The 25,079-nt window shown below is 42.6% G+C and overlaps 1 protein-coding gene across 1 annotated transcript in view; it reads right to left on the bottom strand.

Annotated features, from left to right (window-relative positions):
• Window positions 1–3,364: 3,364 nt before the first annotated feature.
• Window positions 3,365–25,079, bottom strand: part of LOC308281290 (cytoplasmic phosphatidylinositol transfer protein 1-like) — a 104,035-nt gene continuing 82,320 nt past the window's right edge. The window contains exons 4-8 of the mRNA XM_080721433.1: window positions 24,536–24,607; window positions 18,028–18,123; window positions 16,707–16,862; window positions 15,871–15,934; window positions 3,365–10,550 (exon numbers count right to left, since the gene is read on the bottom strand). Coding sequence (XP_080577559.1) covers window positions 10,195–10,550; window positions 15,871–15,934; window positions 16,707–16,862; window positions 18,028–18,123; window positions 24,536–24,607 — 744 coding nt within the window. The 3' untranslated portion in view covers window positions 3,365–10,194. The remainder of the gene's footprint in view (window positions 10,551–15,870; window positions 15,935–16,706; window positions 16,863–18,027; window positions 18,124–24,535; window positions 24,608–25,079) is intronic.

Below are 25,079 nucleotides of genomic sequence, written 5' to 3'. Positions count from 1 at the left end.
TCTCCCCTGTCCCTGCCTTTGAAAAACTCTCCCGCACAAAGTGGGAACACCCTCCGTCACGGAGGTATAGATGCCGCTGCTGGGTGGCGCCCCCCTCAGGAGGGTGTCCCAAGTCGGGCTGAGGGTCCGGCACGTCGGCCCTGGTGCTCTGGGGGTCCGCGGACCCTCCGTCACGGAGGTATAGAGGCCGGCTCTGGGCGGAAAGTGGCCGAGGAGGGTGTCCCAGGTCGGGCTAGAGGGTGTGGAGAGTCGGCCATGGAGCCTTGTGGAGGTGACGTCACATCCTGCCAAGCGTTGAGGTGCGTCACATCCTGCCTGTTGTCGAGGTGAGGTACGCCCATAGGTCTGCATCTAGGGGCTCCTCTGTTTGAGGGGAGAGAAAACAGAGCAGTCCGATCTCGCGAGATTCACACATCATCGGCCCATTCTTCTTCTTACGTTGGGGTTTTATGGCAGTTAGCATCTGTAACGTTGCATTACCGCCATCTATTGAGGCAATAAGCCACAAGAGGCGAGTGGTTACTAGCCTAGCTTAGCTGAGCTAGACATCCCAGCCATGTTAAAACAAGTTACTAGTTAGTTATACGCAGTTACTAGTTAGCTGCATTATAGGCTGGCCCCAGGCTAAGTGGTTACCTGGTATTTTACACCGGCTGAGAGGCGTAAGCTCTTATCAGAGTCTGCGGTGAAGAGCCTATCACCGCAAACTTTAGGCGTAAAGCTATCCACCTAAAGTGAGAAAACAAGTGGAGGTCATCATCAGTCACGGTGAAGTACTATCACTGTGACTGACTGGTCTAGATCGAGCAATCAGTGAACGGGGTGATGGGTCGATCTGTCTGAAAGTAAAAACAGAGAGGTGTCGGGGTTCGCGGTGGATAGCTCTTCACCGCGAGTAATGACGCAATGTTGTAGTTTTATGACTTAAAAAGACTACACCGCGGTGTAGGGGCTGTAGGGAGACACAAGGCGCAGCCTCGTGTCTCCAACCCTCTCAGCCGGTGTAAAATACAGGTAACCACAAGCCTCGTGTGGCTTATTACTTTTCTAAAACGGTTACAATATGGCAACATGAAAGAAAGTAGTCCCCAGCTACAAGAAAGTAGTTCCCAGCCTTTTGCCAACAACACAGGTGCAGATAGGTGCACTGTGGAACACTGTGGAAAGAAATAACACAACTGGGTTTGATATAAACTGATTCAAGTGTGGGTTATAGTCTCATATACCACAACAATTAAGGGAAACCAGCCAATCAGAATCAAGGAATGGAACTAGCCGTTGTAACGCAGTGGTTCTCAAACTGTTTCATGTAAAGGAACCCTGGGGGCTGGGGCCTGTGCCCAAATTGACACTTTTTAGCCTGCAGGCTCCATTTGAAAATATATGTATTTATATAAGGACCCCCATAGAGAATATCTTTACGGCTTTAGCAGTGATTCTGAACCATTTTAATTTCAAGGACCCGAATATTGACATGAATTAGGCTACGGACCCCCATTTAATGGTATTTCTATTTCTGAGACCCCAATATTTTTATATTATAAAATCAATGTTAATTTCGGGTCCATTTGGTTCCTATAATTATATCATTTCGCTGGGGACCCCCTGGAACTCCCTCAAGGTCCTCTGGGGGTGCCCAGACCCCATGAGAACCAATGTTGTTACGGGACCATAACAGACAGGACAGGTCACCCTGTCAACTATAATTTTGCACTAACATTGTAGGCATACTGTGATTCGTTTACTTGAATTGTGTTTTGTATGCTGTGTTCAGGTCGTCCTTGAAAAGGAGAGCTTGCTCTCAAAGGGCTCCCCTGAAGAAAGAAACAAACAAACAAACAAACAAACAAAGAAAATTGATCAGGTGCAGTTGTTTAATGTTGCCAGTACCAACTGTCTCGTGAAATAAGGAAACTGAAAGACGTGTCCCTTATTGAACTGCATGGTAAAGGACACATTTTGTTCCTTTAAAGGAGTAGTTCACCCCCAAAATGACTTTTTTTCTATTGATTACTCAGGCCATGGAGAGTAGAGTTCAATAATATTTTTTGGTTTTTGTCACATTCCTAAGACAACATTTTGATTTGAGTAAATTTACCCCCATTGATTCCGGATGGTGACCCGTTTCGAAACGGGTCACCATCCGGAATCAATGGGGGTAAATTTATTGTTATCACATTTTAATATATTTTTGTGGATTGCACTGGTTTTATACTGGTTTTATATGCACTTTATATATTGTTTACTTTCTAATGCCAATCTTTATGGTGTTAATGCAAGATGCTGATTCATGTTACACGGAATGTATTGAGTATGATTTCATTATTTATGCGGATCACTTTAACTATATAGTTTAATGGAAATGGAAATAAAATCTAGGCCTACTTGAGACTCAACAAGGCAGCTGTGTTGGATGTGAGTGTGGAAGATCAGACTAGACCTGGTAACCATGCACCACCTATTTAACTGATTGGATCTCATGGTGTTTTCTTCTATATTTCAATATAAAACAAACAATGGATTACTGTAGCAAGTAAACTTTATTTACTACAAGATTTTTGAACAAAAAAAGGTGAAACAAATACAACCAAATGAACGTCAAATGGCAGTAAAAATATGACAAATATGAATAAAAGTTAATAAAAGTGGAAGAACCCAGCCAGAGCAACTTCCAGCAGCCGACGAACAAGGATGGCACTTGAGACAGCACACAAGGGAGGGAGCAAAAAAGAAAAGCTTGGTCCTTTTATGCAGAGAAATAATTATTATGAACAGATTTAAGTTTTTCTTTTGAATGGTATAGGCTACAGCAGCCACAAAATCAAACCACAGCAGTTTTACTACAAAAAGAAGCACAACAGAAAAGTAAATTACCACTGACTCAGCATGGCAAGCAAACATCAGAGCAGTAACCCTGTTGGAGCTTTAATATTTCACAGCTGTTACAAATTATTTTGTCCTGCAGGGTTACGAAAAGCAACAGGAAAATCAAAGTGCACTGCTGTCACGAGGAGTGGGAACCAGGGACGTGCTGGCCATTGGGAAAAGCGGGACAACTCCCGAACGGCCGGTTCATTCCCGGCCGGTCCAGGCCGGCCATTAGGAAAACATTAAAAATAAAATATCGGCCTTCGTTCCATTTTGGGGGCTGGGCGGCCAACAAAGTAAATCGTCACTGTCGGGCAGAAACCTCATATCTCCAAGTTTCAATACATTTCTTCCCTGCTTCATCATACAAGGCCGTTGCACAAAAGTAGTGAAAACAGCAGATCTACAAGCACACAACGCCTCGCGGTGCGAGGTGTTGTGTGCTTGTAGATCGGCTGTTTTCACTAGTTAAAATCATTTTTAAATGATAAATACAAAAGAAACGGTTTTGGACATATAAGGTTTCCACCTGACAACAACGAAATATATATATTAAAAAATAATTAGGGCCTCTCCAACTCTTTTTCTCGGGCTGAATCAGGGGCCCAGCACGTCCCTGGTGGGAACTCAACTGAACGTAATATCCAAAAATAGATGAGGAGGATTCAATATGACATTCAATGATCCATTTCAGTGACATTCTGAATTAAGCCTGATCTGAGCGAAAACAAAACGATATTTAATACACGTCTCCAAAAATTGTCCTTTAAAGATGTAACATTACATAATCCATACCACAATGCATCATGATATATTTCTTGTTTTTTAAAACAAATTCAAGTGACATCTTTATTGTTATTTGGAATGAAAACAATGTAAGAAAACCAATACAAGCCACTACAGTATTTACAATCGAATATGTTACTCTTTCAACAAAATACCAGCGTGATGTTATACTATTGGATTGGACTATATTAGATATGTTGCATTATATGATTTCATAGCCCATGATAGATCAAACATGTCCCTGGATTTCTGAGTTATTGTCAAGAGAGATAGTCAACAGCAGAGATAGAAATATACATGATCTTATATTCAAACAGCAGGCCAATGTAACGTGGCATATAACAGAAGGAATTAAATCAGAACAAAAAGACCTACCATTAAAAGCTACCATCGGAAATAAATAGCTAGAGAGGCATATATATTATTTTTTAAATAACGGCTAGTGAAAATGCGTTTTTTAACAATATTTGTGGGCTAGACCATCAGCTGGACTCTGTCCCTTCTACATGCTCTATTAGGTTATTGTTTTAAAGTGAAGGACATTGATCCAACAAAACTAGATTTCACTCTGCTGTTGCGCAATCCTTCATTGTCAACTTGTGCAAAATGCATTTTACAATGAGTCAATGGTATTACCAGGGAGAAGGCCTGTTTATCCTTCCTAAGTCACAATACTTTGTTGATGAGCAAGTTTGGAATATTAACTGCACAAATATTCAGGACATCATTTTCAATGTTCAACCAAAAAATGACTTATTTTCTTTAAGTTACAAACCCCATGCAGGGTTCCCACACAGTTTTACCAATGAATTTCCAAAACCTTTCCAGAATATTTAACTCAATTTCCAGGACTATGTAACAATAATTCAGAGCAATAACGAGTTGCTTACTCCTATGTGCAATGCCCAAAGAAAGGCAGTGTAGCAAAAAGAAAGCGTGCACGCTGCGAACGAACCGTGGCGTGCATGCGGATCGTGCACGATGGACATGCACAAGCCAAGTCAAAAATTGTGGCAGGGAACCCTCAAAGTTGATTTATGGTGGCAGTAAATGAGTTAACAAAATCAATAATCAAAAACAATGCATAGCTATTTTTTCCAGGACCTTCCAGGACCCTTGATCAATTCCCAAACTTTTCTAGTGCTGAAATAATATTTTTCTAATTTCAAAATATTTCCAGGAATTTCATGACCGTGGGAACCCTGCCCATGAAGCCTTGCATTCATGGACATTGTTTTGTTTGGGTCGCATTCCTGAGTCAATCATTTGATGACCAGTGGAGTCTCTGGTAGGAGACTCAAATGACCTGCAATGGAGTCTGCTACTGGAGACAAAAACAAAACAATTTCCATGAATTCAAGGCTTCCTGGGGTTTGTAACTGATAGAAAATAAGTAATCTACTCCTTTAAGTGTTTATTTGTGTCCTAGATCCTCATGTAGGCTCTCTTGGTTGTTCCCAAAACGTGTCTCGTCACCTTGGGTGATTGTGGTCTGGAATGCCCTGCATGAGAATCCAAGGCTAGCATAGTCGTGGCATCTTTTAAATCACTCCTGAAAACATACACCAAGGCCTTTTCAAAAATGTTATTGCCTATATTAACCACGCGTATTTCCTTGCATGCTGTACTTTTACATTTGACTCAATATGTTGAATATTGATTTTATTTGTTTTATTGTTGTGTATTTTACCATTTGAGTTTTAACTGGCTGTTGTTTTTCCCTTATGGCTGTAATTTATCTTGCAAAGCACTTTGCACTTTGCCTTTCTGATTTGAAAAGTGCTTTATAAATAGTTTATTATTAACATTATTACAAAATGCAGCGTCAACACACTATATCCCTGTTACATTGATGTGACTTGATAGGACTGAGTGAAGGATTTGATCAAGCAGTATAGGCGTGGCTATGTAAATCGGTGGAATATTTCCATTATTCGTAAAAATGCGTTAAAGCGATTAGTTTATTCTTGATTAAAAAACAAATTGACAGGTTAAGTGAAACACCAAAATGTGTTTTCATATCTGAAATATGTTCGGAGGGTTTGGCATACATAGACGATACATTTGTTGCATGCAAGAGGCACTGAGTTGAGAGTTTGTAGGGTCTTGCGACGTGCTTAACATTTTCCACCAAACTCTGCTCCTCTATTGTACACAACTAGCTTAATCTATACTCCATCGCACGACAGCGCCATGCTACAGAGTGTAAATTAGGCATACTATGGAGCTTGCAGAGGTGGAATTCACTTTCTCCATACATTTGCATTACCAAATACACATCCAGCAATTTACAATATCTACACATACACTTAACATATCATGTATGTCTGTGGGCATTCCATGCATCATATCAGAGCCCCTTCTTTGATAGATGTAATTGTTAAAGAAAGAGGGGGGGTTTCCATTACAGAAATACATGCTGTCCTCCTGTGTCTGCTTACCTGATAGGGTTTCAGATAGCAGCTATAGCAGAACAAGCCAAGTACAAACAAATGATGCTGCAAAGTATGGTCCTCTTTTAAACACATTCTTCTAAGCCAATGAAAAAAAATGCTGGCTTTAATATATAATATATAATATATAACCAACACTGGCAAGCAATATTGTCAGCATGCCTGCGAACACAACGCAATCAATGCACTTCAAAGAAAGGACAGCATAAGATCACTTTGATGCAAGTGCCCTGTCCCCACCCAATGGACGTTCCCTGTAACCTTCAGACAGGTTCAAGGAGCAACCACTGAGTAATTGAAAAGTCCCCCAAATGGCCATGTTCCTACACATAACATTAGACCTCTTTGTTGGTTTTATAAGATTGGGTTACATTTACATCACATGAAATACCCAGCATTCTTTTCAGTTAACATGTATGTTCATTTGCTGTTGCAATTGCATCGCTGTCAAATTGGGTATGATGTGCAATGATAAAGTTAATTGAACTCCTCAATTGGTTAATTCCAGGGTAAATGTCCTATCTATTAGCCTATGGAAAAATACTATACTATGTTTATATTGGGACTGTGTATTTACTCACTGAAAATATCCCATATGCATCATGTACTTCTGTATGAGTGACAACACAATGTAAGAGTGTGCAAATGTATTTGTTTGTGCTTATATTGCATTCTCACAGCTTTGTAAGTACATCATATATTTGGAAATTTCCCCCAAAGTATTGTTGGGCACTTCCAATACCTTTAAAATACATTTTAAACGAGAGTAAGGCCATTTTAAATTTAGGTGGTACACAGTGTAACAATGATGTGATATCATTACATTGTCAAAAGCTTATATAACAGTAACTTAACCTAAAATGTTAATATGAAAATGTTCCATATGTGCTGATGTTTTGTAAAACCTTCAAATATTAAGTAGCCTGGTATTAGTTCCTGGGTTGTAACGTCTGCTGAGGGAGTAGAAGGTAAATGGTATACCTTATCGTCACTGTCGGGCAGAAACCTTGTATCTCCAAGTTTCAAATCGTACGTTTTTTCACCAAGTAAAGCCCTGCTTCATCATACAAGGCTGTCGCACAAAAGTAGTGAAAACAGCCGATCTACAAGCACACAACGCCTCGCGGTGCGAGGCATTGTGTGCTTGTAGATCTGCTATTTTCACTAGTTTGGTTCATTTTTAAAATGATAAATACAAAACGAACGGTCTTGGACATACAAAGTTTCCACCCGACAACGACGTTATAGTCCCTGTCTTCAGTGTGAGCTGGACAAGCCTGATTTATACTTCCGGTGCTTTTCGGTGGGTAACACCTACACTACAGTATGCACAACCAAGTATAACTCAGGGTGTATAGAGTCAGGGAGACCTGAGGTGATTCAGTGATTGTACTGATCTGGTATCTGTTGAAGGTTCATGTGATGTGAGAAGCATCTGAGGCCAGTTAGAATGGGATGTTCTGTTTGGCTGTTGTACTGACTGACGTTGAAGGATGAGAAAGTGATGAGAGAAGGACCTGAGGCCAGTGTGAATGGGATGGGCCATCAGTGTGTGGCTGACATTAATGTAATTGGTATCAACACAGTAAAATGCTGATAGTATAAAATGGACCCTAAAAAGTCTTTACACACCGGGAGCGTGATGATGCGAATGTTTCACGACTATAATTTGGCGGTGATGCATACACATGCTTTTATTCAAAAAAGTAATTACTTTGCTTTACTGCAGTGTAATATTTATAGATGTACACATGACACAAACAGCAGTAAAAAGTCATGTGAATTAACCGTGCAAATTTATAAACGCTCCTGGTGTGAAATGTCCTTAACATTCAGGACTTTACTGTGTGTGCATGGCTTTGAATGTGTGAATTTAGCTTACAACAGCTACTAAATACGTTTGGATTTTTGGAGCGGTGAAAGCGCTCCCAATGAACAGGTATATCCGTGGGTATGTGGCTGGCTGGCTGGCTGGGTGGGTGGGTGGGTGGCTGGCTGGCCCTGTCCGTAGCCTGGGCAATACCTTGAGTGGCCACACACAACACACTAGTTAAAGGAGGGGCGCTGTTTTGTGCAGGCCAGGCACACTCACCACTCACTCACAGGCACAGTTTACACTCACTCACTCACTCACATAGGGTACAGCTGCTCAAATTCACCGCTCCACTTCGAACCGAGGTTTGATTTTTAATTTAGAATTTACTTTCAACTAAAAACTAGACTGGCGAGGCCTGTTGTAGGCCTATTTAGTGACCTTTTATTTTATCTATTTTTAATAATTGACAATCAGATTGTTATTATGTATTATTACCCGGCTTGGTTGAATGCTTGATTCTGATTGGTCAAGCTCTATGACGGACCGCTGCCTATCAGGCTGCGCTGTGTGAATTTAGTGCCGTATCCAACATGCCAGCCATGTAAACAAACACACAGCGTCATTTACAACTAAACGTTGCTCTCAAGGATGTTTTTCAAAACATTTGAGGCGAGAAATAGACGACGCAGTATCAGAAAATGGATTCTATTTGATCAGCACTTCCTTGTTTTCCAAGGCGACCGTGTTGCGCTGGGCGTGCCCCCAGCGCAACACTTGTGGAATACTTTCAGGCGTTTCATCAGTCTGTAAACATGGAAATACTTTGTTTTGATTTTAGTTTTGAGTCAAATTAATAATTTTATTGAGTAGCCGGGTAATAAGCGGGATAACATCTCGCTCAGCGGTGATAATACAAAATACATTGCAAACAAGTGTGCACAAAATGTGTCTAGTTTTCACTGCCACACTCTCGCTTTGCAGGTGGTTCACTAGAGGAAGTAAAGCAGCTCTTCATTAACACAGTGGTTCTCAACCTTTTCAGGCCGCGACCCCCAAAATAATCATATTTGGGGGAACCCCCCCCCCCCCACCCATTAAGAGCATTAAGAGTTGAGAAATTACATTTTGTATAACACAGTTCTATTGTGAAAATAGCAGATCCACATGCTCACAACCAGTGGTGTGTTCTAGACTTTCTTTTAGGGCATACTATAATCTATGATCCGCGACTATTCGTGTGGCCAGCACTACGCCAGTGCATAATGCCTATCAGATACGCTACTCTGAAAGGTTCAAGAGGGCATACACTTTTTCAAAGAAATGTCTATCACAGCATACTCCGTAAACCCACGTGACAGGTAGAACACAGCACTGCTCACAACGCCTCGGGGGGCATTGTGAGCATGTAGATCGGCTATTTTCACAATTTCTGCCTCTAATATTTGACAATTTGGCCAAAGTTTAATTTGTCATTTCAGAGGTATTAAAAAGTCCTTATATTATCACTTTAGAAATGTGCAGATACCCTCTATACACTTAAAGTTTTTGTTTACTGTTGAGTGAGAAAACAATGTTGCACATTAAGTTAATCATCTGGGGACCCCTGGGGGTCCCGACCCACAGGTTGAGAACCTGAGAACCACTGCATTACGAGACTGCACATAATTATGAACAGATTTCTGTCATTCAAATTCTTCTGTAGTCTGTAAAGTCTGATTGTTATTTCCTTGAGTCAATTATGTTTTTCTCACCAGTCAATAAAAGATTGTGGTTTGAAATGAACTGGTCACTTAATTTATAACTTATTTGAACAAATGAACACTGCTTAAATGAGTGGCACAACAAAACAAGAAATCTTATTAGTTAGATTTACAGGAAGAGGAAGTCAACCACCATGGTGGCTGAGCCTACAGCTGCCTGGTCAGAGCGAAGGTTAGTGGAAAATAAAGACTGTCTGGTGTGGAAATTCTGGACCTAGAAGTTGGCACGCGTGTGTGTGTGTGTGTGTGTGTGTGTGTGTGTGTGTGTGTGTGTGTGTGTGTGTGTGTGTGTGTGTGTGTGTGTGTGTGTGTGTGTGTGTGTGTGTGTGTGCGTGTGAGTGTGCGTTTGCGTGTGCGTGTGCGAGGGGCCTGAATCCTGGGATATGGCTAGAGAACTTGGAAGGTCTGGGCACTGCTGTGTAGAGGTTAGACTATAGTCTCATTGAGCTACTAAGACAATGGGCGAAGGAAAAAGGTAAAGCAGAAGGGAGGAAAGCATCCCAAGGCCTCTCTACTCCCCCTCTAACTGAGCGTGGTCAGAGTCGGCAGGAGGAGGCGTGACTGACAGGAAGTGGTTTGACGCAGGTGGGCTCAGAGAGGAGCTTTTGGAGACACCAGTGGAGACTGGGTCAAGTAGGGTCAGGGATTCTGGGGCAGACTTCTTGCGAGGCCGGTCCTTGGAAACTGAGAGGAACTCAGGCGCGTCAGTGCACATAGGGGTGGCAGGGGCACTGGCAGGACCAGTGTGGGTGCAAGAGGACAGGGGTGTCTCGGTGATGGAGATTGATGGGGGAAACATCCCAATCTTCTCGTTGGTGGCCTCCTGGATGGCGCGCTCAAACTCTCTCACCTCATCCATCGTCATGTCTGATTTTGAAGAGAGATAGAAAGGGGCTACAATGAGAGAATGTCATAACCTTCATACAGTAGGTAAAGGCTGCCTATTAGAATATTACTCATTGCCCAACGCATGCAGAAAGCAATATTGCAAATAATAGATTTCTTGTCATTGTAATGAATATATGAGACCACTGATTGTCTGGCTACACAAGACTAGACGGCACACTAGATTGGACACAGCCATCTTTATGGTAGTTCAGACATCTTTGCAATTACCTCTCTGCGGTAGAGGGAGACAACGGTCATAAAACAAAGGCATTGTAGCGCTAATACTGCAGCATAAAGCAAGAGGGAACTATAATCACATGCTGAACACAAATGTTGTTTTAAGGCGAGAAACTAATAACTGAATTTAATTGAAAATACTTTGTCAACCTCTTGCAAGCAACAGGTAGAGATTCTGTCATTGCTTGCATGTGCAGAAATCTATTAAAGGGGTACATTAAAAAAACACAACAAATCACATCCAGACAGAACACATAAAAACACATTTACATAGAAACCCAATAGAAGCTAGATTTATAAGGAGAACCTCACTCTGTGGTGAGGACAGATCAGGTTATGGGTAATGCTGTGTACTGAAGTAGCAGGCTGGCTTTACTGAGCACACTACTATTTTGATGACACGGGAGAGAACTTTGAAACTTTGTCAGTCGAGAGAGGTGGTATGATATGCTTAGGATGTGGAAAACAAAACGAATTGGACAGGGGGAAAAAGACAGACCAGGTGGTTGGATCCAACATTCTGTACATATTTCAAAGTTTCCCAGTCTACAGGTCTTTAATGGTTGCCTCCCTGCATAATTAAACAACATAGGTCAGGGTGAGTGGATGTGTGTGAATGTGGTCATGTCCAGTGTTGGGAAAGTTCACTTTAAAAACGAACTAGTTCAAGTTCAAGTTCAGAACTTCTAAAATGAACTAGTTCATTTCATAGTTCATAATTCTATATTTTGAACTAAGTTCATGGTTTCCCAAAATGAACTAACTTAGTTCTTTTTCGTTCTTTTTTTAACCATGTTTTTTTTATACTTTTGGCTATTCAAAAAAGAAAAGAAAAAAAGAACGAAAAAAAAGAAGAAAAAAAATATATGTATAGGTCCATATATATTATATAAATGTTTAGACGTTGCTGCATGCTATTATTTGTCAACATTATTGACACAGCCCATATAGAACCACACACAGCAATAATTTCATCCAACTTAACATTGAGGTGCCCACAATATTTATGTGTCTTCCTGCACCCTTATTGTGAAGGGCTGAATGTAATAACCATGTTATTGTCTCATTGTGTGAAATATCATAATATTCAAAACAAATATTTGACTCCAATTGATTCCCCACACAGTATTGACTTGATATAGCAATAAAAATATATATATATTACACAGCAGTTGTGGGAAAACTAAGACATTGTTCAAAAAACACAATTCCGATTTTGGTCATTTTGGAAATAGGGCAAAAAATATATTTTTCTTCAATCTACTGTCTTGACACTCGAACCAAAATTGTTCTATAGACCATAATCTACAAATTGGAAGTGAAAAATAAACTTTAACACACATTTGAAATGAAAACAAAAAATTACATGTACAAGGAACCCCACTAGAAGGCAGACGTTTCTAAACCTCGCGCACAGCATGTTTCCGCGTTGGTTAAAATAGCTGATCTACAAGCTCACGTTGTCTCCTGGATGCGACGCGTTGTGAGCTTGCAGATCAGCTATTTTCGCTGTGCAACACATAGGACAAAGTATAGTCAGGCTTGCCAGACGTAACGAGGAGGAGATTCACAGTGCAGCTGCAGAGAGCAGACAGCACTTCATATCAACGTTCACGATGAGCTGCGTGCAGTGCCTGCTATTGGAGCATGTGAATGAAAAGAGAGAGGAGAGGACAGACGACCGCGGAGGCGCGGACCGCCGCATGAACGGCCGACAAACGCCGACGAACGCCGTTCACGGGCGTCAGAATGACCGCGTTCGACAATATCGTTCATCAAGCGAAAACAATTACGTTCAGTTCACGTTCGCCCAAAATATGAACGTGTTCATGAACGATCGTTCTTTGAACGCGTTCGGGTACAACACTGGTCATGTCCAGGGGAGAGTTAAGTCAAATTCATACAGTTCAAACTTGAGACAGTGGAGGGAGAGATGGAGCAAAATAAACCAGTGGTTCTCAACCTTTTCAGGCCGCGACCCCCAAAATAATCATATTTTAAATGGGGACCCCACCACCCCCAACCTGAGGAGCACTAACAGTTGAGACATTACATTTTATATAACACAGTATTGTGAAAATAGCAGATCTACATGCTCACAACGCCTTGCGTTGCGAGGCGTTGTGAGCATGTAGATCGGCTATTTTCACAATTTCTGCTTCTAATATTTGACAATTTGGACATGTTTAATTTGTCATTTTAGAGGTATTAAAAAGTCCTTAAATTGTCACTTTGGAAATGTGCAGATACACTTAAAACTTTACGTTGGTTTGTTTGCTGTTGAGTTTCACATTAAGTTAATCATCTGGGGACCCCCCAAAATAATCTGGGGACCCCCCTGGGGGGTCCCGACCCACAGGTTGAGAACCACTCAAATAAACAATGAAAAGACACATACGCTGGCTTTGTCATGGATCTCTATGCCATCCAGTGAAGGTGAGGTTGTTGTGGAATGCTCTTGCTGCTCATGGCAAACTTTAATGTTGGTTTTCTCATGCATTTTTCTCTCGTAATGCCGCACATCATCCAAAGTCATATCTGGAACAGGAGGGGCAGGGGGCGGAGGGTGCAATTAGGGCGTTAACTCCTCTTAAAATGTTAAGTTCTCAATCATGGCAATCGCGTTTTGGGGGGGCGGCGGGGGGGGGGGGGGGGGTTGAGCATAGCATTTCTGTCAGCTGATTAGTCGTTTCTATTAGGGTGGTTTGAACACAAAAGCTCAAAAGGTCAAGCATTGGAGGTCACAGCGCTAGCTTCCCATGACCCAGAGAGGTTGGAGGAGACAGCTAGTCAAACCCAAGCCGTGTTAGGAGGATGGGAGGGCGGGAGAGAAGGAAGGAATTATGAGGTCCAACAATAAAGGTCAAGCATGAATAATCCAGACCCAACAAAGACATTGGACTGTTGGAAAGGGTATGCAAACACTAAGTGAGAAATGGGGAACAAAATCATTCCAAGGCAAAAATGCATCCCAAACAAGCCAGTGCGTGAGGATGTTAGGGGCGGCGGGTTAGTGGGAGGGAGGAGCGCGTCAGGATGTCAGGGACAGCTGTTAATGGTAGAGAGGAAGAGAGTGATAGAGAGCTGCTATCTGCATGCCCTACAGCTATGGAAACATCTCTGTACCATGTGAAAGGGATACTGCACCATATGGTTGCGGGCAAGGCTATTTCTCTCATAACTAGACACACAAACAATCAGATAGACAGACAGACAAAGCTTTCATGTTTCAGAGAGCATCAATGAAATATCCTGTCCTTTGTCACAGCCAAAGGCTTGGCAAGGTCTACATTACACAATCTGCTAACTGTCAGTAGGCATTTTATTGGCATTTTCTTATGTTGTTTTTATTAAGGGCAATATGGAAAATAATCTCTCTCTCTCTCTCTTGTTCTCTAAGTGGAATGTGGACATTAATACTGTTTATCTACTGTATACTACTGTATCTACTGTACGGACGTCATTTATTTTGATCAGATAACAACATCAGATAAATTCACTACCTCTAGGAAATTATGTTACTGTCCCTATTATCTTCTCTGCACGGAGTGAGTTCCCCATAGTTTTTACATTTGATATTTTAAAATGTGATAATGTACAAGGTATGGTTTTTCTTTGCTTTTAGTATAATTGGTTGAAATGTCTCTTTTTCTTATTCTTGCTTATGTAGCGGAGTGACTCACTGCCTCAGCCTGATGGCTTCAAAAAAAGTCTAGTATCTCCACCAATCCATAGAGATATCCCTTTGGTCTGATGGTTAAGATATTAGACTTTCACATGGGAGACCTGGGATCGAATCCCAGGTGTTGCATTTACATTATTTCCTATATTTTGGTGCATTGACTTGGGAACTACAAACAAAGTTTTGTTGCACCTGCAGTGACATTAGCACGTATCTTTTATTACTTGTATTGTGATCACATTTGGTTGCATACATTGAGTGGTGCATGACCATTTAAAGGTAAGGTATGGTTAATCTTTCATTAAAGTAAGCTCTATATTGTGATATTAATCATTGCTATAGACTAGAGTGTTTGTTCAGTAACAGGCGTCTCCCAGACCCCCGTCTCTCCAGCTCTTTAGTAAACAGAAAATGCTTTTTCAAGTTGGGATACCAATTTGTGTGTAGGTCCCTATGTCCCTACTTTATGTCCATATGAGCACGGAACTCCATATATGGAGATAACTAACGTCACAAACAGAACGGCCCATACAAGGAGATATGCACATATGTGTCATATGTGTCATATTAAAGAGCTGGCGAGACCGGGAGACCCCTGTTACTGAACAAACATTCAATAGCAATGATTACTATCACAATATAGTTTTAACTTTTTAACAAGAAACCTTGTTTTAACCAACTCTATCTTTAAGTGACGGTCTTAAGAACAATATGACCCCTCCACTCGTGTGCCTTGAAACATGAAAGAAGTCTTCAAAGCAACACACATCCTCTGCACAATATTTGTCATTATAGTGGGTTTTTACTGATAGGAAACAGGATGTTTAAAGCAGAGCAAATAAAAGGTTAGATGCAGTGATGGGGGTTGAAGGAAGATTGCATTCATCATACATTGATTTTACATAATAGTTAAGCATCGTGGTAAAAAGTAGTGCAAATTTTTTTTGTAACAACATCAATTTGTTAATACTTTATAATATAAGGCAGGCATGGAGGTAAGAAATCCTAAATCATATTATTATTAGTGTAAAAATCATGTCTGTGAACAGTCAGTTGAATTATATAATTCATGTATTCAAAACACTATGTACTGTATGCAAAATTAATGTAGTGACACATATATACATTAGATTAATGCTAGTATCTAGGTCATATATTGTAGTGGGTTAAGCCTAATAAATTAATCACATGACTGTGCCTCCAAGAGAAAATAACCAATTTTCAACTGAAAACATCTTTTCTCTGGAGAATCCGTTATTTTCGTTGAGAGACACACAGTCATGTGGGCCTATGCTTGCACCGTTTGTAGGAGTAAGCATTTTGCAGCGAGGTGTGCAATAACCTATATGCAAGGACGGACACCATGCCTGTCAGACCTACCAATCCACTCGTCCACCCAGGCGAAGGCCTGCCGGTGTCCCAGTAGCAGCACATCTCGAATCACCTGCAACGCAACACAGTAGGGCACGTCACTAAACAGTGCTGTATCACTCACTCCTGATCAATCCCAACACACTGTGCCAACGCAGAGCTGTCATTTGGTTTTGTCTTTACGTTTTTCTTTATCTTACATGTGAATTTGATGTTTGTCTGTATAAAGTACATGGGGATGATTGTATTTCATGTATTCTAGCAGTGATTTTTCTTTGTAAAAGGATTTTGTAACACAACATGTACGATTAATGGCAGGCAGAGAACAGCGGAACCATTGCAGCTTAAAACAACTTTAACTATTGAAAAATAACAGATCTACAAGCTGCCGCACTGCGAGCTTGTAGATCTGCTATTTTTGAAAAATCTTGAACATTTGTGCAAGTCTTCGAATATTTCAAATCCTTCTAAGGTTTTTTGAAAAACCTACCGTATGTTTCTATGTCAGTGTTGCTCAAACTTTTTCATGTGAAGGACCCCCAAAATTATATGTATTTGTTCACGGACCCCCATCTCAAAATATTTAGGTCCAGGGACACCCAGAAGCAAGATTTGAGTTACAAATGTTCGCTTAAAAATACATATTAAAAGATTTGCACACATTTTCACGAATTTCAAAAATAGCAGATCTACAAGCTCGCAGCGCGGCACTCGGTGCCACGCTGTGAGCTTGTAGATCTGCTATTTTTCAATAGCTAAAGTATAAAATAATGAAGGCCCCTCCACCTTGGGCCCTAGTAACTCAGTCCCACTTTCCCCCCCCCTTGTGACGCCCCTGACAATACCTTGTGGACAAACTGCTCCACACGAGTCTGCAGGCCCCAGACCTCGAACTTGACAGTGACCAGTTTGTAGGAACACATGATGGGGTCCTGGCTGTCCCTCCAGCCCTCCTGGAGAATCCCCCGAGACGTCTTCTCTGATTTAAAGTACCTCAGGTCCTAGCATAAATGACAACACACACACACACACACACACGCACACACGCACGCACGCACGCACGCACGCACGCATGCACGCACACACACACCAAACATTCAGTCAGTAAAAATTAAGCCAAACTGTTTCAGCACACCAGATACATAACCGTTATAGGGAGCCTAAATTTAGATCCATGTCTTAAAGGACCTACACCATGAATTTTCACTTTTTCTATTTTAAAACCTTTTTTTGGTGTCCCACTGGCACCTTCTATCCTCACAAAGTCCTATTTCTGACAAGTGTGTCTTTCTCTGGTTTTGGGAAGACAGAGATGAGAAGCTCTCAGAACAGTGCTGTTCTGAGAATTGACGCGTGTGACGTCACACACGTTTCTGTTAAAAAAAAAAAAAAAAAAAAAAAAAAATCAAAAAAAAATTTTTTTCAAAAAAGTTTTTTTTCTTTGGAAAAACCCCACTAGATGCGCCACTGAGCAAACAGAGGCCGTTTTTGGTATTGCAGCTGGAGAGCCTCATTATAGTAGAGCTAGAACAAACAAAGGAATGGTCAGAGTGTTTGTTGAGGGTTAAAACCTGTCTAAGACTCAATTTTGAGCATATATTTATACAAAAAATATAGTTTTAAAAGCATGGTGTAGGCCCTTTAAACAGTGATATTAACTAACGTTCACATTAGACCTGCCTTGTCTCTGGAGAATATCTATTCAGTCTCAATAATGCTCAGGGAAATCTATAATCAAAAAAGCACTAAAGCTAATTACCAACACTCTCACTCCACTGCTAACTATCTGAGTATAATCACCCTTCAAAACAATCGCACACAGAACCGCTGCTGATGGATCAACGCAAGAGATTTTTAATGACCCCCCCCCCCCCCCCTCAAATTGTGGTTGTGCGTCTAAATTTAATACCCCTACCTTCAAGGCTTGTAACTTCAATGCTATTTAACGTAATGTATTATTTATACAGATACTAAATTCATGGTTTACCTGGTATCCTAGTGTCTTGAGGCTCCACGCTGTCTCTCTGCACTCTATGTACTATATGATTATTTACCTTGCTTATAGTACGTCTCTCTGGATAAGACTAAGAGTAACTCACACACACGCGCACGCACACACGCACGCACGCACGCACGCACGCACGCACGCACACCACACACACTCACCTCAGACTCTTTATAGTAGCGCTCAGGGATCTCATCATAGGCAATGTCCACGAAGCACACCTCTCTCTCCTGGTCCTTGAGCTCACTGTCAAAGATCTGCACACAAAATCAATACTTGCTCATCCCAGTTCGACTGTGTCCATAATGCCCTTCTCTACAGCTACAAGGTGCAATGTCCTACATCATATCAGCCTGTTGGGTGGCTGACACACACACACACACACACACACACACACACACACACACACACACACACACACACACACACACACACACACACACACACACACACACACACACACACACACAGTATTATATATTTATTTATGTTGAAAACCTTTACACAACTGGTAAAACTGGCATCTGTGATAGGTGCATGGGTGAAGCACACAACAATTAATGAAAAACAAAAAAATGAAATTCAGACTAAGACTAAGACGTCTAATAAAGTTCTTCTTGTACAGTGAACGTCAGGCAGTGTGTTCACAATAAAATATAATAACAAACCTAGTATCATGAAGAAATACTGTTTTTGTTGAGTTGTGCAAATACTGCCTTAGTGGGAGAGTATTTTGTAGAGTATCAAAAAAGCAAGGGTTAAGCACCGTTGGTCCAACCAGTTTACGTAACATTCACCAGGTTAGCATTTTCACCAGCGTCGGCAGGTTAGCATTCACCAGGTTAGCATTCACCAGTGTTAGTTTTACTGAGGTTAGGGTTAGGGTTAAGGTTAGGTTTAGGTGTATCTCCGTCCCCCTGACCTGACTTTGGCACCTCCGCGCAGCCAATCACAAGCTTCCGCCGCCTTAACCCAGTTGCTTTTTTGATACACTCGGACTGAAGGACCTGCAAAAAACACTGTCCCTTGCCATAGTTCCTCACTTGACACCTGGTACCAGTAGATGCCTTGTCATTGGCCATTAAAACCAACAGGGGGCAGTCAACCCATCTATTCTCTCGGATCATCCTCCAACATACAGTGTGTAGTAGTTTTCCACATCAATGGCCATTCACACACACACACACACTCACAAACGTGGAGGTTGATGTTCATGTAAGCTGGGTTGCGCACGCACACACACACACACACACACACACACAGTAATAAGCACACGATATACAGTACTGTAGCTGCAGGGCAGGAAAAAAAAACAATAGCATTATGATCTCCATCTGACGTGGAGCTGTGTCTCTGGGCTGTGCGTATATATAATGTGAGTGTGAGTGTGTGTGTGTGTGTGTGTGTGTGTGTGTGTGTGTGTGTGTGTGTGTGTGTGTGTGTGTGTGTGTGTGTGCGCGCGCGTGTGCGTGCGTCTGTATGTGTACCAGATCATAATGTTACAGAAACATACATGTATAGTCCCAAAGCCTACTGTATGACGACGGTGTCACTCGCCGACAATAAGTGATGTTCAGGGGTTAAGGCTCAGAAGAGCCAACTATGGTTCAAATAGAATTACATAATATGAGAAGTGAACAACAAAGGCCTCAGGGGTAGACTTTGTACTTGCAGTCCCATGCATTACAGGAAAGCAGCGCTTTGTGCTAGCAAAGACAAGTGGCTCTAAACCGCAGCCCTGGCAACCTGAAAGACCTGCTGCTGTTCATTCTAGCCGTCCAACAAGGGAGTCATTTAGACATGGGACATCAGGTGAATACAATTAACTTGCTCTGCTGCACAGTAAAGTCCTGGTGTACAAATGGAACCAAAACGGACACCAAAGGTGTTGAGGACGGGAGAACGACAGGCCTTTCATTCAAAAGGATCAAAAGCATCATACTTTATGGAAATGTGAGACTTCAATGTATTCCCATTTCAGCTACGGGTGAAGATGAGTCACGTAAAGTAAACAATAGAAGGTTGAGAATGGGGATATTAACAGAAATCAACTGAATCGACACCTACAGTACTCCTGTTCCCACACTACAGCAGTATGGAATTGACAGTGCAATGGCAGACATCCCAAGTCTCCCGGATGTTGCGGTAGTCTCCCGGAAATCAGCGTCTCCTCCCGGACGCCCGCGAGTAGCACCGAACCTCCCGGAAATCCCGGCCGCTCCCGCAAATGCTTGCCATATCCGCCTGGATCCGGTCTAGAACCGGATCTGCGACCCGCGATGCAAATAAATGTGTTCTCATTCGTCGTCAAACTGTCAATCTTGCAGCCTGTGCGACGCATGGCAGCCTGCAGGCAGGCTGTTGTGTAATGATAGTGACAGAACTTTCTCCAAATAGGTAAGAAATACATCATGCTATAAATTAACCCGATTATATTAAACCTAAAATGGTTCGGCCGCCGTGCAGAACCGTTTTTAACAGTTTTTAACCATTTTTAAACATTTTTAACCGTAGAAAAATGAGTAAAATCCGAGAAAAAAAACGAACAGGTGCACGCGCGCTGCGCGCGCGTACACAGGGGACCTCCCGGAAATGCTGATCTCAAAGTTGGGATGTCTGCAATGGGGACGGGGGCTCACATCTCTGTTGAGCATGTCGTCACTGTCGGGCAGAAACCTTGTATCTCCAAGCTTCAAATGTGTACTTTTTTCACCAAGTATAGCCCTGCTTCATCATACACGGCTGTCGCACAAAAGTAGTGAAAACAGCCGATCTACAAGAACACAACGCCTCGCGGTGCGAGGCGTGGTCTGCTTGTAGATCTGCTATTTTCACTAGTTTAATTCATTTTTAAAATGATAAATACAAAACAAACGGTCTTGGACATACAAGGTTTCCACCCGACAACGACGATGTGTTGATTTCTCCCTGCAGATACTTTACTGCCCCTGCAGTGTTTTACTGCCCCCTCCTCCATGCCTCTCTCATACTTTCCTTTCTGTCCACGTTCTCTCTCTGGCTCCTCTCGCTGTCCTTCCTCTCTCCCTTCTGTCTAAAGAGCCCAAATGTCTCTCACAAACAAAGGTAATGACTCTCCCCTTCTCACGCTCACACGCACGCAGTGCCACGCACGCTCACTCAAGACTTGTACGGTATCATATGTCATTGACACCTTTCTCCATTACCTCTCTCCCTCTCTCCCTCCCCACCCTCTCTCTCTCTACGTGCTCTCTCGCTCCCTTCTTTTCTTTCTCACTCTTCAAGGGGCCTTTCTGTCACTTGCAGTGTGAAAGAGTGCCGCTGGCACAGCAGGGTGATATGTCAGCATGCCAAGACTGTAGCCAAGGGGAGAGGGAGAGAGAGAGAGAGAGAGAGAGAGAGAGAGAGAGAGAGAAAGAAAGAGAGACAGACAGACAGACAGACAGACAGACAGACAGACAGACAGCGAGTAGCACCGAACCTCCCGGAAATCCCGGCCGCTCCCGCAAATGCTTGCCATATCCGCCTGGATCCGGTCTAGAACCGGATCTGCGACCCGCGATGCAAATAAATGTGTTCTCATTCGTCGTCAAACTGTCAATCTTGCAGCCTGTGCGACGCATGGCAGCCTGCAGGCAGGCTGTTGTGTAATGATAGTGACAGAACTTTCTCCAAATAGGTAAGAAATACATCATGCTATAAATTAACCCGATTATATTAAACCTAAAATGGTTCGGCCGCCGTGCAGAACCGTTTTTAACAGTTTTTAACCATTTTTAAACATTTTTAACCGTAGAAAAATGAGTAAAATCCGAGAAAAAAAACGAACAGGTGCACGCGCGCTGCGCGCGCGTACACAGGGGACCTCCCGGAAATGCTGATCTCAAAGTTGGGATGTCTGCAATGGGGACGGGGGCTCACATCTCTGTTGAGCATGTCGTCACTGTCGGGCAGAAACCTTGTATCTCCAAGCTTCAAATGTGTACTTTTTTCACCAAGTATAGCCCTGCTTCATCATACACGGCTGTCGCACAAAAGTAGTGAAAACAGCCGATCTACAAGAACACAACGCCTCGCGGTGCGAGGCGTGGTCTGCTTGTAGATCTGCTATTTTCACTAGTTTAATTCATTTTTAAAATGATAAATACAAAACAAACGGTCTTGGACATACAAGGTTTCCACCCGACAACGACGATGTGTTGATTTCTCCCTGCAGATACTTTACTGCCCCTGCAGTGTTTTACTGCCCCCTCCTCCATGCCTCTCTCATACTTTCCTTTCTGTCCACGTTCTCTCTCTGGCTCCTCTCGCTGTCCTTCCTCTCTCCCTTCTGTCTAAAGAGCCCAAATGTCTCTCACAAACAAAGGTAATGACTCTCCCCTTCTCACGCTCACACGCACGCAGTGCCACGCACGCTCACTCAAGACTTGTACGGTATCATATGTCATTGACACCTTTCTCCATTACCTCTCTCCCTCTCTCCCTCCCCACCCTCTCTCTCTCTACGTGCTCTCTCGCTCCCTTCTTTTCTTTCTCACTCTTCAAGGGGCCTTTCTGTCACTTGCAGTGTGAAAGAGTGCCGCTGGCACAGCAGGGTGATATGTCAGCATGCCAAGACTGTAGCCAAGGGGAGAGGGAGAGAGAGAGAGAGAGAGAGAGAGAGAGAGAGAGAGAGAAAGAAAGAGAGACAGACAGACAGACAGACAGACAGACAGACAGACAGACAGAGAGGGATGGAGAGGGATGGAGAGAGTGAGAGAGGACACAGGGGAAGAGGAGAGAGAGACAGAGGGAGAGAATAAAAATAAAAGACAAACACAGATGTAATTGTCATCATCTGGCATAAGGCCGTAATAAAGGTGTTTAATTAAGTGGCTGGCGTGGGTTGATAGTAACAGGTGGTGACAGAGCGAGTGAGAGACAGAGGGGTGGAGTGGGGTGGGGTGGGGGGTAAAGGAGTGGACAGGGAAAGAGAGAGAGAGAGAGAGAGAGAGAGAGAGATTGGACATATCCTTGAACATGCACAATGCTGTCTACTCAACACCCTTTCCTATCTTCACATTCATTCTTGGTTTGTTTATCTGTCTGTCTGTCTGTCTGTCTGTCTGTCTGTCTGTCTGTCTGTTTTTCTTTCTTTCTTTCTTTCTTTCTTTCTTTCTTTCTTTCCGTCTTTCTTTTGCTCTTCCATACATCTGTGCGGTGCATACATGGGGGAGGATCATGCCACATGTTCAGAGAACATGACACGGAATTATGTAACCCCTCAAGTACAAAACACAGCTGGGCACTTCTTTTTCTCCCAGCATCTTTTGTTGTGAAGACGTCTCGGGTGTTTTCGCTGGTTCTACAAGGCCATAGCGCGCACACACGCATGCACGCACACACACACACACACACACACACACACACACACACACACACACACACACACACACACACACACACACACACACACACACACATAGCCTTGTGTTTTGTTTTTCGCTGCAATGTGCACACAAAAAGGTGCATATATAGTATACTGTATATGCTGGTGTCTGTATGTGTTAGAGGAAGGACAGTGCTATGTCAACGCATGTGTGTGTGTGTGTGTGTGTGTGTGTGCGTGTGTGTGCGTGCGTGCGTGCGTGTGTGTTAGTAGAGACCACAGGCAGCAGTCAGTCAGTATAGGTTAGAGTTATGAACTGACATCTGTGTTTCAGTCTCTTTTAGGTCTCATACCCAAGGGGCATTCTGACTGTTGTAAAAACACACACACGCACGCACGCACGCACGCACGCACGCACGCACTCACGCACGCACGCACGCACGCACGCACGCACGCACGCACGCACGCACGCACGCACACACACACACACACACACACACACACACACACACACACACAGTGTTGATTTTTCTGTACCTCCAGATACCCAGGCCGAATAGGATGGGAGGAGAGGAGTTGGAACTGCATGGTCTCCCGTGGAAGAATGATTTAAAGTCCCCTCATTAGAAAACATGAAGGAATACTCTAGCTGACCAAACCCACTGCCGTAAATATCAACCAATTTCCCCCAACTGCACACTTTTCCTGTTGCATTTGGAGCTGGGTGCCAAGGCGATGCAGATCAATATGGCCAAGATAACTAATGACAATGCAAACTGGAGAGGAGTGAGAGGCAGAAGGAGATGGAGAGAGGAAAGCGAGACAGCGGCCAGATTGAAATGTTCCCTCCAACAGGTGGAGGCATTAGCTGGCAGTCTCTCAGAGCATTAAGGCATTAACTGATTACACAGAAGCTCCAGAAGCTGCCAGACGCTGGTGGAACATGTACTCACATTTTGCATTCATTTTTACTCACAAGTAAAAGTATCAATACTGCAATGTCGAAGTACTCTGTTACAAGTACAAAATGTACCTGAGTAAAAGTACAAAAGTATCGGTATCAAAATGTACTTTAATTACCAAAAGTAGAAAGTACTCATTGTGCAGAAAGTCATTTCACAAGTTTTCAAATGTATAAAATCCTTTGAAGATGGTAGATCTACAAGCTCACAACACGTCGTTTTGTAAAGCATAGTGAGCTTTTAGATAGATGTAGATGGCTATTTTCACTATTCTTGCATGACGCCATTGTGTGACAAAGTCTGCCAATCACTCACAAGGTCATTGGAAAAACAACAACAAACGCACAAAGGGATACTCACGTTGTCGTTGGATCCTTTGTTGTCCTCGTATTTGGTCTCTATGTGGATGGAGAACTTGGGTAGAAATGAACACTGTGGATGCAAACAGAGAACAGGTGAAAACAAAGCCCTCATTTATCCAGGGAATGTTTGCTGAGCATGCAGCACTGAGCTTCACATGGACACAGTAACACACATTCATGACTCCTGGCTGGCTATATTCAACCGTCTACCACAGTTTTTCCAAATGTTTGTGCTCACAAGTTCAAGCTTGTATTTCAACATATATATTTTTGTAAAACACAAAATAAATACATTTTCAGTTATATACAGCAAGGGTCTTCAACAGGGGGTCCAGGACCCCAGAGTTACTACAGGGGGTCCTCCAAATCTTTGTGTGATAGAAACCTTTTTCTTCTTTTTTTATATTAACCACTTGAACCCTAAGTGTCCATATTCTGAGAACTTTGGTCAAAAATAGCCGATCTACAAGCTCACAACGCCTCGCGCTGTGAGGCGTTGTGAGCTTGTAGATTGTCTATTGTCGGCAAAGAGGTTTGGTGTA

Source organism: Nannobrachium achirus (assembly GCF_963921795.1).
Source record: "Nannobrachium achirus genome assembly, chromosome: 3".
NCBI classification, from domain to species: Eukaryota; Metazoa; Chordata; class Actinopteri; order Myctophiformes; family Myctophidae; genus Nannobrachium; species Nannobrachium achirus.
Note: the sequence above shows the minus strand (reverse complement) of the source record. Positions and strands in the feature narration are given on the sequence as shown.